This window comes from Moschus berezovskii, chromosome 13 (assembly GCF_049115385.1).
Source record: "Moschus berezovskii isolate FMDL1 chromosome 13, NW_MosBer_1.0, whole genome shotgun sequence".
Classification (NCBI taxonomy): domain Eukaryota; kingdom Metazoa; phylum Chordata; class Mammalia; order Artiodactyla; family Moschidae; genus Moschus; species Moschus berezovskii.
In genome coordinates this window covers 76,047,513-76,063,990 of record NC_142472.1, presented here as the reverse complement: position 1 = coordinate 76,063,990, position 16,478 = coordinate 76,047,513, and the positions used below count along the sequence as shown (strand labels likewise).

The window sequence follows — 16,478 nt, the reverse complement described above, 5'->3', positions numbered from 1 at the left end:
GCAGCAAACTGAAAAGAAAGCAGGAGGTTGAGAATTCTGGCGATGAAGCTGCCGGAGCCCACAGTGGAGGCGGAGCTGGAGGTGGCTGAGCAAGTGAGGAGCCAGACCCGAGGACAATGCAAAGACGGCTCCTGAGAGCAGCCAGTGGCGGAAACTTTAGAATTTCCTATGCTGCTTCTCATTCAGGAGGTATCTTTCTTATGTGTTCTGTGATACTGAAATGAGAGTTCACTTTCAACAGGGTTTCATTTGAAGAAATACTGTGCAGCCTGGATTAAATATATGACGTGGCAAAGCAGTTCTCCTGGGGCCCAAAGTTTGCCAGTCAGGGGCCATTGTTATGTTAATTACTTGGCTGGAAATTCCTAAAGTCAGTGATAATTTAAAAATCTAGTCATAAACCTATGTAAAGGTAAACCTAGGATTATGGATTCTCAAAAGAACAATTTTTCCACCCAGCTACAAAATACAAGCTTCCTTAACATCTGTCTGTGCCAATGATTGGACTGTTTTTCCCCTTAGGGAATAGCCTTTCAAGGACCCCATGAATTATATGCTGAGTTCTCTAATACCCCATTTTGCTTTGGACCAAGACTTTAGCATGTGCCTCTACTTGGAATATAAACCCAAGTCCCCTGGACATCCAGACTGACATATCCTTCTCGGCCCTTCAGAGCTGTTGCGGTGTCAGCTCATTCTTGCTGTTGTTATTTTCCTCTTCATCTTTGGCTCCTGAAACTTCCCTTAATTCCATGTGAAATTCGGTTACACAGTGGCTATGATGCCATAAACCAAGATATTAAGCTCCACGTATTAAACAAGCTGGAGCAGAATCAGAAGGCAAAGAAAGGGAAACGAGTCAGTGTTAGGATGTAAGTATGGTTCTAATTTGTGAATACTTTAAAATTCCCTCTGGCATGTTGTATCCTCTTCAATTACTTACCTGCTGATTTACCACTTGTATTCTTCCCACTGGAATCTTTTATTAGAATCTATGCTGGTGGTTTTCAAACTATGTTCTCCAGGAGAAAACTGAACTGGTCTTATCCCTGAGCTCTTTCAGAGCTTGAATAAAAGGCTTTAGATACAAGGCTGAGGCTTAAAAAGTTGGGAAAATCCCTTTTCTATAAGACCAAATATTTTAAAAGTATAATTCTTAAAAAAAGTGAATCTAATATGAAGAAATAACTCAATTTGTTTTGTACCAATTTTATCTTACAGAAGTTTTAATTGGTGTAGAAATATCCTTGACTAAAAGTTACCTTTAGATTCCACACCAAGAGTGGACTGTTTTCCCTAAACAGATTAACCACCTACCTTTCTTTCTCTTAGGTTGTTCTGGTGATGAGGGTCCTGGTGAGTGTGCATATGTCTCTTGAACGTGCTGAGTTTCCATCACTTCAGGAATCCCATCTAATGTGACGGATACATGGGTGACTGGGGCAACAACAATGTCATCTTCAGAGGAACTAAATATATTATTATCTAATGGGAATAAAATCAACTTTGTATTATAAATCAAAATAATTTCATAAAATATTTCCTATTTCTTTGAAAATGAAAGGAGACATGAAATCTTGAATCTAGCCCCTGGTTTTTACTTCCTCTGCCCTGAGTCCAGTTCCCTGGATCAGTTCAGGCTTGACTGGACCACTCCAGGCCTTCCTGACTTGACTTCCTATCCCCAGTCCCTCCCGTCTCTCGTCTGCATTTCTCACATTGCCGCTAAAGTTTTTCTCCACAACCTAAGTCTGATCTGACCATATCATTCCTCTCTATAAAAACTTTACAGAGTGAAAATTAGAAAGAAAAATAAAACTGACATATCTTCTCATTGTTTACCGGTGGGAAAAAAGATAAGAACAACCAAACTCCATAGCATGCCATTTTGAACATCCACAATATATAACCCATTATGAAACATTACCTCAGTTATACCAAAGCATTTTGAATCTTAAACATTTCATTCTTTCACAGATCTATGTCTTTGGTTCAATCGACTCCCTCTACCTTGAATGCCCTTTCCTGTCTTCTTCTACACATGAAAAGCTTATTTGTCACTAACAGCCCAGGTCAAAACATTCCTACCAAAAAGTCAGTCACCAGTATTTTCAGCTAGAGAAATCTCTCCTTCCAGAACACTCTGCTATCCCTTTTTTGGCCTTTATTTTTGGCTTTTACAGTTATTTCCATAAATAACTATCTTCAAAAGAAAACTGTAAGCTTGAGAAAAGAAAAAAAAAATCTATTCATTTCCACATCATGTTATTGCCTAATGCACTGCTGTGCATACAGAAAATCCCCAATAAACATCTTAAATTGATTTAATAATAATTCATTTTGAGTCTGACCACTTTCTTGTCAGAAAACTCCAAAGGAGAACATGGATTTAAAAGCAAATCAATAAATGTGGTAGGAAATTTTTGCCATGAAGTCTTAGAAAACATTTCAATGGATTCTGCCTATTCACTGATGAATACTGACAGACATCACTAAATTTTAATTGTTTGGATCCTAAATACACTAATACTTCGCCAATGAGGTTAAGAAGATACTCTGCATAACCTCTCTGACACCTAAATTACCTTTTTATTCTCAAAGTCTTCATTCCTCAAATCTAAAAAAAAAAAAATCCTGTTTGACTGAACACTTTAATAAAGATACCTCAACCAGTACTGTACCCTATAATGCACTTAGGATGCTAAAAAAATAAAACATCACTCTGGTCTCTTGATGTTTATCATCTAAAACAGAGAGATGACAGGAAAAGTTTTTCAAAGCATAAAAGCATAGTTCTACTACTATAGTCAACATCCTGTAATAAACCATAACAGAAAAGAATATGAAAAAGAATGTATGTATATGCATATATGTTACTGAATCACTCTGCTGTACAGCAGAAATAAACACAACATTGTAAATCAACTACACTTCAAAAAAAAAAAAGCATAAGAACGTGACCAGCCATAACACTCACTCATGCGCTTTTCATCCAGCATAGGGCCAGGAGAATCCATGTTGAGGAGTGCCTCAGCAGCCTCGATGGTTTCAATTGTTTCATCCCCGTTATGACATGAAGCTTCAACTATAATACATTTAAACAGAAAACAGAATTAGCACATCTGTTGTTCTAAAAAACACAGGTTTGGGAATTTCCTGGTGGTCCAGGGATGAGGACTCTGCTCTTCCACTGCAGGGGCCCAGACTGGGGAACTAAGATCCAGTTCCTTCATAATAGTGAAAACCAGAAAAGATAAATAGTTCAAAATGCCTAGTAAAGTTATTAAAACAGGGCACTGTAACACTTCCTATTAAAAACTTAAGCCTTCTATTTAAAATCTTGTAGATTTAAGGCATAGTAGAAAAGCAGATTACTCTTCTGTCAAGGCTCTGGAATTCCATGAATTGAAGGAAATATCCCACTAAAACTAATTTTTTTCTAAAAACTCAGGCAAGTAAGGCACAGATAAGTCAATAATCAATTACCATCTTCTAAACATTTATATAACTCTGGCTATTTATTTATATAAGCTTTATAAATATTTTAAAGTTCTGCTAGGTAGATGAAACTGATTAAATTAGCTTGTATAACTATTTAATTACATAGCAATTAAGAAAATATTACAAGGAGAATTTCAAATCACTTCTTTGTCAAGCTTTTATAATGAGAAATATCAAACATACACAAAAGCAGAGGAAATCATACAATGAACTGCATGTACCAAGGGCCCAGTTTCAATATTTAACAATCAATTTTCCTTAATCTATACTCCCCAGCTCAATAAAGACACAAGATTATTTCAAAGTGAACCTCAGACAGCCTGTCATTCACTGTAAATATTAGAGGATACAGACAATATCACAGTCACATCTTTTACAAATTAATTATTCTTTAAATCAGATATCCATTTAATACTGAAATTTCTCTGTCTCAGATTTTTTTAAAAGCTGGTTTGTTCACAACAGATTTCAAACAAAGTTTGTGCATTACACTTGGTGGCATACACCTTCCTTCCTATTTTTTTTGTTTTGCTGTTTATCTTAAGAGAAATAGGGTCAATCTGTTTGTAGTTTCCCACATTTTAGATTTTGCTGATTATATCTCTGTGGTGTCACTTAACACAGCCCTCCCCCATGTATTTCCTGTAAACTGGTAGATATTTCTATAAGATTGACTTGATTCACATTCAGTTTTTCGCCAAGAATACTTGAAGGTAATGCTGTGTGATTCTATGTGCTTTTTGAAAGCAGGCAGTCTTTCTTCAGTACTGTTAGACTGAGAATCAGTTTCAAGTGTTGTCAGCCTGATCCAGTCATCATTAAATTTTCCAACAGCCTTTCATCTAAAGGCTTTAGCAGCTATTGATGACAGTTTGCCTAGATCCAGGAGTTCATTAGGGATTCCAAAATGGTGATAATCATAATCTTATCATTTCTCTCACATTTATTAGCTAGAATTCTCTACAAAGAAGAACTTGCTGTCATCAACTATCTGGTTACCCTGAGCCACAGTTTATACAATAAAGGCAAATTAAATGCTTGGATCTTTTTCTGTTATTCACTAATTTTCACAGTGAAAAACGGGATCTTTCCAAAGCGACCACTGAGTTTAAAAGACTTTTATTAGTCTAGTTTATGTTTCTATATTTAAATATAAGCAAACACATATATATCATTTTTATTCTCTCCCTTATCTTAAATAATAAATAACTATTCATGCTGTACTGACCCTTGCTTTTTAAACTTCATATACACTAGAAATCATTCCACAGCTACAAACAAATCAAACTACCTTTCGAATTTCAAAAAACATAAAGCAAATTTAATATCAGTGATCTAATTTGTAAAAGTCTGTTTATTACACTCAGCCTTAGTGCTCAGGGCAGGAAATGTAAAATAAATTGGTGAGTCCTACATAAAACAGGAATGAAAACAAAACAAAAAAAAGTACAAGTAAGCTTTTAAAAATACAGAGAAAATATTTTCCCATCATTAAATGGATTACAATAATTTCTTGCAGGCAACACTAAAACCCACAAGCTTTTTTTTTTCTTCCAGTTTTACTGAGATATAATTGACATGCAACATTGTGTGAGTTAAAGGTGTACAGCATAATGATTTGATCATTTCAATCATGAAATGATTATCACAATAAGTTTAGTGAATAACCATATTTCATACAGATATAAAATTAAGGATACAGAAAAACTTTTCTTGGGATGAGAACTGAAGAATTACTCTGAATTTTTATATACAACATGCCTCAGTGTTACTTATATTTATCATATTGTACATTATATCCCTAGTACTTTAGCTTCTAAATGAACATTTGTACCTTTTGACCTTTGTCCAATTCTCATTCCCCTCTCCCCCTACCTCTGGTAACCACAAATTTGATCTCATTTTCTGTGAGTCTGTTTACTTGTTTTCGAAGTACACCTGACCTACAACACTGTTACTTCCTCAACATAGTGACTGGGTATTTCTATACATTTCGAAATGATCACTACGATGTCCAGTTATGAAATGTTACCATACTAAGACACTACAGTTATTTACTATACTCCACACTGTACACAGTAATACATATAAATATATACATAAAGCTATTCACCACTTAAGTTCAAATGCATTTTAACAACCCTGCATTTTTAAAAATTAATTTATTTAAATTGGAGGCCAATTACAATATTGTAGTGGTTTTTGCCATATATTGACATGAATCAGCCATGGACAACCCGGCATCTTTACTCCCCAACTCCATGTTTACTGTTTTTTGACATCATGATTTACATATTTTTGTTCTGTGTATCTCAACTACAATTATTGTGGATATAGATGATTTCACTATGCTTCTCTTTTAACCTTTCTACACAGCTCATGGAACAACAGACTGGTTCCAAATAGGAAAAGGAGTGCGTCAAGGTTGTATATTGTCACCTTGCTTATTTAACTTATATGCAGAGTACATCATGAGGAACGCTGGGCTGGAAGAAGCACAAGCTGGAATCAAGATTGCTGGGAGAAATATCAATAACGTCAGATATGCAGATGACACTACCCTTATGGCAGAAAGTGAAGAGGAACTCAAAAGCCTCTTGATGAAAGTGAAAGAGGAGAGTGAAAGGGTTGGCTTGAAGCTCAACATTCAGAAAACAAAGATCATGGCATCTGGTCCCATCACTTCATGGGAAATAGATGGAAAAACAGTGGAAACAGTGTCAGACTTTATTTTTTTGGGCTCCAAAATCACTGCAGATGCTGATTGCAGCCATGAAATTAAAAGACGCTTGCTCCTTGGAAGGAAAGTTATGACCAACCTTGATAGTATATTAAAAAGCAGAGACATTACTTTGCCAACCAAGGTCCGTCTAGTCAAGGCAATGGTTTTTCCCGTGGTCATGTATGGATGTGAGAGTTGGACTGTGAAGAAAGCTGATCGCCGAAGAATCGATGCTTTTGAACTGTGGTGTTGGAGAAGACTCTTGAGAGTCCCTTATACTGCAAGGAGATCCAACCAGTCCATTCTAAAGGAGATCAATCCTGGATGTTCATTGGAGGGACTGATGCTAAAGCTGAAACTCCAATACTTTGGCCACCTCATGAGACGAGTTGACTCACTGGAAAAGACTCTGATGCTGGGAAAGGTTGGGGGCGGGAGGAGAAGGGGACGACGGAGAATGAGATGGCTGGATGGCATCACCGACTCTGTGGACATGAGTTTGAGTGTACTCCGGGAGTTGGTGTTGGACAGGGAGGCCTGGCGTGCTGTGATTCATGGGGTCGCGGAGAGTCGGACACGACTGAGCGACTGAACTGAACTGAACTGAACTGAACACAGCTAATTTACTATCTCTGCCTTCCTTTCATGATTTTCATGTTTCCAGTTGTGGCCTTTTCTTTTTCAGTTAGAAAAGTAACATTTCTTATAAAGTTGGTTTGTGGGTGCAGAACTCTTTTAGCTTTTGTTTGTCTGTAAAACTTGATCTCACCACCAAATGTGAATGAAAGCCTTGCTGGGTAGAGTGTTCTTGGCTGTAGATTTTTTCCTTTCACCACTTTAAATATAAGGAACCATTCCCTTCTGTTCTGCATGGTTTCTGCTGAAAAGTCACCTTGTGGCCTTATGCAAGTCCTCTTGTTTGTAACTTGCTGCTTTGCCCTTGCTGCTTTTAAAACCCTTGCTTTATCTTTACTTTTGCCACTTTAATTACAGTGTGTCTGGGTGTGGTCCTTCTTGGGTTGATCTTGTTCGGGACTCTATGCTTCCTGGACCTGGATGTCTGTGTCCTTTCCCAGATTAGGGAAGTTTTCAGTTACGATGTCTTCGAATGCGTTCCCTGCCCCTTTCTCTCTCTTCTCCTCTGGGACCCACAGAATACAAGTATCGGTGCACGTGACGCTGTCTGGGGTCTCTTAGACCGTCTGCACTTCTTTTCACCATTTCCGCTTTTCCCACTCAGCTTCAGCGATCGCCAACACGGTTCCCAGCTTGCTGATCCAGCCCTCTGTGTCATTCAATCTACTGCTGACTCCTTCCAGCACATTTTCATTTCAGTTATTGCACTCCTGCTCTCTGTCTGGCGGGTCTTTACAGTTTCTAACTCTGGTAAAAGCTTCTAACTTCTTGCTGCATGCACCCCTCACCAGAGTTCCTGGAACACGTCTACAATCACCACCTTGAGCTCTCTATACGGCGGATCACCAGTCTCCACTCGACTTAGTTGTTCTTCTGGGGTTTCACCTTCATTTAGAAGATTATTTCTCTGTCACCTCATTCCGCCTAACTTGCTCTTTTTACTTCTGTGTATCTGGTTACATTTCCCGATCCTGGAGAAGTGGTCTTTTGTAGGAGACCTCCTGGGCATCCCAGCAGCGCTCTCCCCTCTGGTCACCAGAGCTATGAGCTCTGGGGTGCCCCCTAGTGCACTGTGTGGCTCCTTCTCTTGTGACAGGCTGGCTATTCTGGGTGAACTGGTAATTGTGGCTGATGCTGGGTGGGTTGCCACGACCTTGCACAGAAGCTGCCAGAGACCCCAGGTGGCCCCAGGGCTAGTGCTGGCTCACAAACAGGCAGAGTCAGGTTCTAGAGTGGGGAGTTGTGGGGCCTGGGGCCCCAGGTCTAGTGTTAACCTGCTAGAGGCAGGGCCAGTTCCTGACACAGCCGGCTATGGGTCCAGTGTTGTGTGTCCCCTAACTGGTGCTGACCCACTAGTGAATGGGGCTGGATCCCAGAGCAGCTGGGCTGATGGGTCTAAAGGGGTCCATGTCCTTTAATAATTTCACTTTCAGATCCTCAAGACTGGTAAAGAAGAATCTCCACAATGGAGTTCTTAGTCAAATGCTTTTCAAAAAATTTTAATGACACAACCTTGTTTCAAAGGAAATTTCATATAAAACCCCAACATATAAACATATTAAAGTGGTATTTTCACATTGCACACTTCATAGGTTAAAACAGTGTTTATGAACAGGAAAATTTGAAATCAGGGATTACAGATGACAGCGGCCACCTAAGGTAAGTCTCACATCCATAAAAACAGTTCAATCTTTTTATTATTCAAAATTTCACACAGAATGGAAATTCTGGGACACAGTAAAATCAGTTCTCACACATCCATTCTCAGCATCACTCGTTATCAATACATAGTCAGTGTTCTTTCCTCTCATGCGTCCTCCACTTACGGACCAAGGACCCCTCCCCGCACACGCCAACCTTCAGGAGTTTTCTGAAGGGATCTCTGACAGCATATTTTATCTCTAAGTATCTGAGCATATGTATCTGAAAGATAGAGTCCAACACAATGCTATTATCACACCTAAAAATGTTAACAACATTCTTTATCATCTGAAGTGCTACCTAGGTCTCATAACTACAGCTTATAAACTGCTCTATCCCCTCACCACAAGCCCTGCAGCCTCTCTAAAGTGTGGCACTCTCCCCTCCCCTACTCTGGAGTAAGGGGGGCTATAACATCCCTTCATTTCTCATGACCTGAGTTAGACAGGTATGGAAGAGTTAAACAGAGGCTTGGGTTGGAAGATAAGAAAGGCAAGAGAAAAGAAACATGAAAACAGCAAATCTGTCAAAATATGGGTTATTTTCTGGATCTGTTCTATTCTCCAAGAAGGAAGGCACTTGTCGGCATCTCATCATCAGCTGTCTTCAAGTCCAAGCCCAAGAGGGAAGCACTGAAAGGAAGAAATGACTCCTTCTCCTAAAGACACAGGATCTGCTTTCCTAGTCTCTGTTTCTCCTCTAAGGACCAGCATCTTCCTTAGCCACTAAAACCAGGAATAAACACTCCTTTAGGGAAGACTTTGGTTCCCAATCCACAGAGAGTGTGGCCTCACCCTAATGCATCAAGAAAGTAGATCAGAACACACTGCAAAAACCCCGTTAGCTACACAACACATCTATATATGCACAGAGGTGGTCACCCTGTTACACAAAACACAAAGATCACAGTCAGCAATGAGCAGAAACCTCTAACTGAAGTAATCTAATTCCCTTATTGATAAGGGAAAGACAAGCCTAGAATCATTAAAAACGTTCACTGAGCTGCTCTGAACAAAGATGTGAATGTACGAGAACACGCTTTGTAAAATATAAGAGGACAATACAAAAATTAAGTGTTGCTGGTCAACGTTATCAGTGAGGGCACAGTCACTTGATGTGTGACATTAGGCAAGTCGCTAAACTTCTTTAATTTCAATTTCTTTTTCTGCTGAAAATTAAGTGAGATAACGTACTTTTACAGAGATCTACAATGTTAATATGATACAATAAGAAGCAGACAATGCCAGTTTGGTGGTACTCTTGCCCCAGAATGCATTGTCACATTCCATCATGAGAAAACATCACAGAAGTAGAACTGAGGGACAGTCTACATGTCTGACCAGTACTCCTCAAAAGTGTCAGGGTTATGAGAGACAAGGAAGGACAAAGGAACCATCACAGATTGGGAGTGCCTAGGAAAAAAATGACTACCAACTAATCGCAGTGTGAGATTCTAGATAGGCTCCTGGAGCAGAAAAGGACATTAGTGTGAAATGAGTGGAGTACAAATAAAGGTCAGGTTCAGTTGATAGTACTGTGAAAAATGTTAATTTCTGGTTTTTAAATTAATAATAAATATTCAGATAATCTTTACTTCCAAATAGTTTATTTTCTCAAACACCTCCAACATCTCTGGCCAAGATACAGGAAAGTTAAAAATAAAAATGCATGCATCAGTTTCCAAAACCAATGAAAAAAGCACCACCTCAACACTTACACAGTGAACTCTTTGGTTTGAAATATCCTCCTAGTTCTGACTGAAGAAATCTTCCTGAAACCCCAGCACCTTATCCTACATTTGGGTCACGGCCTCCTACTCCGCCATCCGCGGCAGCAGTAACCTATCTTCTGCCCCACAGGCAACCTCTCGCTGTTACCAGCAGTGCAGAGCTAGGCACACACAGTGCTCAGTGAAGACCTGGTGAACTGAGCTGGTTTGGCTCCTCTCACACACCTCCTCTTTTGCCACGTTTATCTCCGACTATTCAGGAGAGAAGAAGGGGGAGGTGAGCAGGTACTGAGAACCACAGGCAGACCAGAAGGAAAACGGCACGTCCTTCTCCCTGCAGGGCTCTAGCTTCTGCCACTAACGACGTTACTCGAAACCCAGTCGGGAACGTTCTTCCAGCCCCCAAGTCACAGAGAGAAGCCAACGCCGATGACGACGCTGCTGGGGGCGCACAGACCTGAGAGGGTGATGTCGTCCTCATCCTCGTCGATGATCTCCTCCTCGGCGACGTCCAGGGAGCCCTCAGTGATCATGTCGTTGGGCTCCTCCACACAGGCCAGGCCTGCGTAGCTGTTCAGAATATCAGCGCCAGGAACATGCTCCACAATGACGGCGGGGAAAACAGCTGGATCACCAAGCTGGGAGGTCAAGGGGGAAAAACATGAACCAAGTTTTGCTTTTGTTAAATACAACCCAACCTGTTTTATACCAGACAACAATTTAGTTCTCACATTGTCAGCTACTTGTATGTTGACAATCCTAGGCTACAGAGAATATACATCTGCTGCTGCTGCTGCTAAGTCACTTCAGTCGTGTCCGACTCTGTGCGACCCCATAGACGGAAGCCCACCAGGCTCCCCCGTCCCTGGGATTCTCCAGGCAAGAACACTGGAGTGGGTTGCCATTTCCTTCTCCAATGTGTGAAACTGAAAAGTGAAAGTGAAGTCGCTCAGTCGTGTCCGACCCTTAGCGACCCCACGGACTATAGCCTACCAGGCTCCTTCATCCATGGGATTTTCTAGGCAATAGTACTACTATGACCAAATAAAACTTTCATTACTCAATTTTGGGTCTTTTCAACTTTTTACTTTGGGTTGAGGGTACAGTTGTGACAGCTTCAGATGAACAGCGAAGGGACTCAGCCATACATACATATGCGTCTGTTCTCCCCCCAAAATCCCCTCTCACCCAGGCTGTACATGACACTGAGCAGTTCTCCGTGCTTTACAGCAGGTCCTTGCTGGCCATCCATTTTAAACACACCGGAGAACTTCCCCAGTGGCTCGGTTGTGCCTGCCATTGCAGGTGACGTGGGTTTGGTCCCTGCTCCAGGCAGACTCCACATGCTGTGGGGCCCCTGAGCCCGTGTACCATATTTATGGAGCCTGTGTGGTCTACATAGCCTGTGCTCTGCAACAGAAGAGGCCACTGCAGCGAGCAGCCCACCCCCATCTGCCACAGCTAGAGGAAGTCCCACACCCAGCAACGAAGATGCTGGCAAAAAGAAAAGAAAGAGCCCATGTGCAAAAACTCGGACTCAGTGCAGTCACATAAATTTTAAAAATAAATATAGCAAAGTGTACATGTCCATCTCTAACTCCCTAACTATCCAAGTTTGAGTCTTAATAACCAAATTTTCACCAGGAATTTCTATAAAAGGATGTTTTTAAAGTGAACTAAACTAAAAACAAAAACTAGTATCATGAATAAGAAGTGGCATACGAATAAGTATACAATTAAATAAAACCTCAACCAAAGTTTCTTGGACAGAAAAAGATCTGTGAGCTTTGTGTCACTTGGCACAAAGGCTGTGTTTAACAACTGCTTTTGACTCAAATGGGAAAATTAACTTTCACTTTCTATTCAGTCATAAGATCAGGGAATCTGAGAACTGAAAGAGCTCTAGTCCAGCCATCTCATTTCACAGATGAGGAAACTGACCCAGAAAGACTTTATAATAGCCTACTAAAATAACTGTTAGTCATGAAAAAATTCAACGTTAAAGTGAAAAGTAAATAAAAAATGCTTTCTAAGTATTTCGTTGTTGTTAGTCGCTAAGTCATGTCTGACTTGTGCAACTCTATGGACTGTAGCCCTCCAGGCTCCTCTGTCCAACGGATTTCCCAGGCAAGAATACTGGAGTGGGTTGCCATTTCCTTCTCCAGGGGATCCTTCCCATCCAGGGATCGAACCTGCGTCTCCTGCATTGGTAGGTGAATTCTTTACCGCTGAGTCATCAGGGAAATCTCATATCTAAGTATATATGAATCATAATACTATTTAATAAGGGCTGTCTATAAAATAATTACTTCTTAAAGTAAAAAGGCAGACGCTTATTAACTTGTTTCATATTGCTCTCCTTGTCATATGGTAAGAGTATTATTTGTTACACTTCACGTTAATGTTTCTCTGCAAATCATCATCTCCTAAGCCACTAATACATATTAAAGTCTATTGATTTAAAAAAATCAATTAGTGATAGACCTCATTAAGTTTCTACCTCTTTTACTTTAAAAATTAAAAAACTTCAGACTTTAAAAAGCTGTAAAAGTAGCACATTCTCTTACAATCTCTGTAAAAGTAGAATTCTCTTACAACCTTCATTCATACTCCTCAAACATTAATACTTAATCACATTTACCATCCTCTTTCTATACTACTCTTTCTATATCTATAGTTTTTGTGATTTATTTGAAAGTGGAAAACATATTGATCCTTTAACCTTAAACACTTAAGCGTATATTTTCTAAATATATAACCATTATCTTACATAAAGACAGCACAATTATCAAAATTAGGAAAGTAACCTTGATGCAGCACTATTATTGAATCTATAGAATTTACTTAAATTTCTCCAATCGTCTCACTAATGTCTTTAAAAAATTTTTTAAAAACTGAGATCAAGATCATAACTTTCATTTGTTAAATATCATGTTTCTTCATGAAAACTTCTCTAATTTAGAACAATTCCTTTCTTCTCCTTTAATCTGGAGCAGTTCTTCAGTTTGTCTTTCATGATCTTGACACTCTGGAAAAATAAAGGCCATTTGTTTCATAAAATGTCTCCCAATTTGGGTTTGTGAGTTAGTAACTCAGCAAGAATACCAAAAAAGCAACGCTGTGTCCTTTCAAATACATCTTATCAGGAAGTCCAAAATACCTCTTAGTCTCACTATGAGTGATATTAACTTTGATCATTTATTTAGTTTGGATGCGGTCTACCAGACTTCTCTACATTACTGTATCTCCTTTTATAATTAGTAAACATCTTATGGGAAGACAGCTCATGTAAATATCCTTTTTCTTAAAATATGTAGGGAGAAAATATTATTTATGACTTCATTATAACTTAAGCATCCTCAATCTTTTAAAATTAATATGTTTGTAGCAGTGCACATAAGTTAAACACTACTTCAATCATAAGAATTACCCAAATTAAATATATGATATCATAGGTACTAAATACCAGCCATGCCTTCAAGAATGCTATGTTCTGAAATTTATAAATAATACTAATACTAAAGCATATTTGGATGGTTTTATTTTCAAATGTTTCTTCCTATTTCAAGAGGAAGTTGGTGAGAAGTAACCAGCTGTCCTAATCTAAGTTTTGAAACAGAAAGAGGCTCAAACGTTACAAAGACAAACACACACAGGGAGGCGCTGGAGGGAGTGTCACATAAAGGGGCCACAGTACAGTCACTGCCTCGCACCTCTCTTGAGAATGAACTGCTGCACAAGCAACCCAGCAGGGCACGTGCTTGTCACAACACTTCTTCTCTCCTAAGAGCTCAAGTTAAGCTCCTCATCTAACAAGGCTAAGCCCAGAGTGAGTTAATTTTCATGAATTCATTTTATGCCACAACAACTCTACACATCAGGTAAGGATATGGCTTACTATTTCTATCTACTGGCAAATGAAGAATCAGACTAAGAAATTTACACAAGGGGATGTCCCTAGTGGTCCAGTAGTTAAGACTTCAAGCTTTCATTCAGGGGACACAGGTTCAATCCCACATGCCATGCTATGTGGCCAAAAAGTTAAAATATTAAAAAAAAAATTTACCCAAGATCAGCACTAAGTCAGAGACAGAGGCAGGTCAATGCAATTCACAGAAGAAGCCCTCAAATGAAAGCAAAGGATTTCTCCCTACCCACATCTACTTGGCTCCTGAAATTTGGAGTATTTAGACTGTGGCTATTAAGAGGGATAGCTACCAAATTTTTCTGAATCCGTACAGTTCCCAAGTTTCAAATAACTACAGGTGCTTGTTACTACTTTCTACCTCATCCCAGTCTCTTATCCTGCAAGTGGACTGGAGCTGATGGCTGTGTTCTCCAGGTACACAGGTGTTAGAAAACACCCCGTCATGTACTCCTATAACCAGTACTGCTTCCCTGGTGGTTCAGATAGTAAAGAATCTGCCTGCAATGTGGGGAGACCTAGGTTCAACCCCTGAGTTGGGAAGATCCCTGGAGGAGGGCATGGCAACCCACTCCAGCATTCTTGCCTGGAGAATCCCCATGGACAGAGGGGCCTGGCGGGCTGCAGTCCACGGGGTCGCAAAGAGTCGAACGCGACTGAGCGACAGCACAGCACTGCAGTGCCCCTCTCCAGAAGCAACCACTGCAGCCAGTAGTATTTTTGTTCCGTAACAGAGGCAGTTTATGCATAGTCAAGTATATTCTAATTTGCTTTAGACAATCATTTATAGGGCACTTCCAGGTTTTAAGATGTATTTGAAAGGCACGGATATGAAGCTTACATCGGAAGAGATTACTCCTTTTTAATGGGCTGAATGGGGGCGGCCATCATCTATGCACAGCGGTCACCTTCTGGCTTTGCTGCTGCTATTAGCCACTATTTATTAGCACCAGGGATTTTGCTCACTGCTTCACATGGATTACTACCTTATGTTATCATCACAAAAATCCAGTGAGAAAGGCACATCACATGATTTATCTTATACATGGGAAAATGAAGTCTCAAAGAGAAGGAAAATAGTTCACTGTAAATGGAAGAATCTTAACCTAAAGTTGACCACCAAGCTCTTTACCTTTTCACTATTATAGCCAGCCTGAAACATGATGCTGTTTTGTTCTGGAACTTTTTTTTTTCCTTTTACATATTTACTTAGCTCCGTTTAGAAACACAGAATAGGTAAGGAGCTGTGTTTGGGGCATGACTTTCAGTGTTATCTTTTTCAGGACTTCTCCAATCCAAATCTACTATAAACTATCTTGAGGGCACAGCCAGCTCCTCCCACTCCCCAGGGACTTCCCAGGATCACTCCCAATTTGGCTATACTGTCTTCCCCTTCTAGATATTGGCTCGTCTCATGAAAAACATAGGCCATTCTTCTCTAGTCCACTGAGATTTATATTCACAGTTGTTCGACTCTTAATTTCTCCAGGGTGCTGTTAATTCACGTATAATAAATAGACCAACTTTGAGTCTTAGGTAACCAGCCTCAATCTGTATACACAAAATAGATCCAGGAAACCGTTCTCAGATGACTGGAAAGATACTCCCCCTCTATGACCATAAAGAGAAGGAAAATACATACTCCAGAAATGCCTGCTGCTGATCTGGGCTCATGGTAAACTCCTGCCTTATAAACTGACTAAACTCACTGACTACTAACTGAGTCATTAGGAACTTAAAAATTTCATAACCACACATTCTAAAATTCCTTGTAGAGCATCCCTGGTGGCTCAGTGGTACAGAATCTGCCTGCCAATGCAGGAGACGCAGGTTCGACTCCTGGTCTGGGAGGATCCCTCACGCGAGAGCAACTAAGCCCCTCGCCACAACTGCTGCAGCCCAGGTGCCCTGGAGGCTGAGCTCCACTACAAGAGAAGCCCACACACTGTACCTAGAGAGCAGGCCCCGCTCGCCGCGACGAGAGAAAAGCCCAAGGGACAATGAAGGCCCAGCACAAACAAAAATAAATGAAAAACAAAAATTGTTTTAAGTAATAAAATCCCTGATAAAGAAATGGACCCTAATCTCTTGAGTGAAAAAAAAAAGATGGTAAAATTTCAAATATTGAATTTTCCTAGATTTAAATTTTTAAAAGTAAAATATGGGGACTTGTATTAATTTGCTGTAGCTGCTATAACAAAGGACCACAGGCTACATGGCTGAAACAGCAGAAATGTGCTGTCTCTCAGTTCTAGGGTCTGGAT

The 16,478-nt window shown here is 39.9% G+C and overlaps 1 protein-coding gene across 3 annotated transcripts in view; it reads right to left on the bottom strand.

The window, feature by feature from the left end:
• The window catches only part of ELF1 (E74 like ETS transcription factor 1), a 117,802-nt gene that overhangs the window by 18,047 nt on the left and 83,277 nt on the right, over positions 1-16,478 (bottom strand). For all 3 annotated transcript variants that reach the window (XM_088842789.1, XM_055426016.2, XM_055426017.2), the window contains exons 3-5: positions 10,747-10,927; positions 2,978-3,085; positions 1,318-1,485 (exon numbers count right to left, since the gene is read on the bottom strand). In XM_088842789.1, coding sequence (XP_088698915.1) covers positions 1,318-1,485; positions 2,978-3,085; positions 10,747-10,927 — 457 coding nt within the window. The remainder of the gene's footprint in view (positions 1-1,317; positions 1,486-2,977; positions 3,086-10,746; positions 10,928-16,478) is intronic.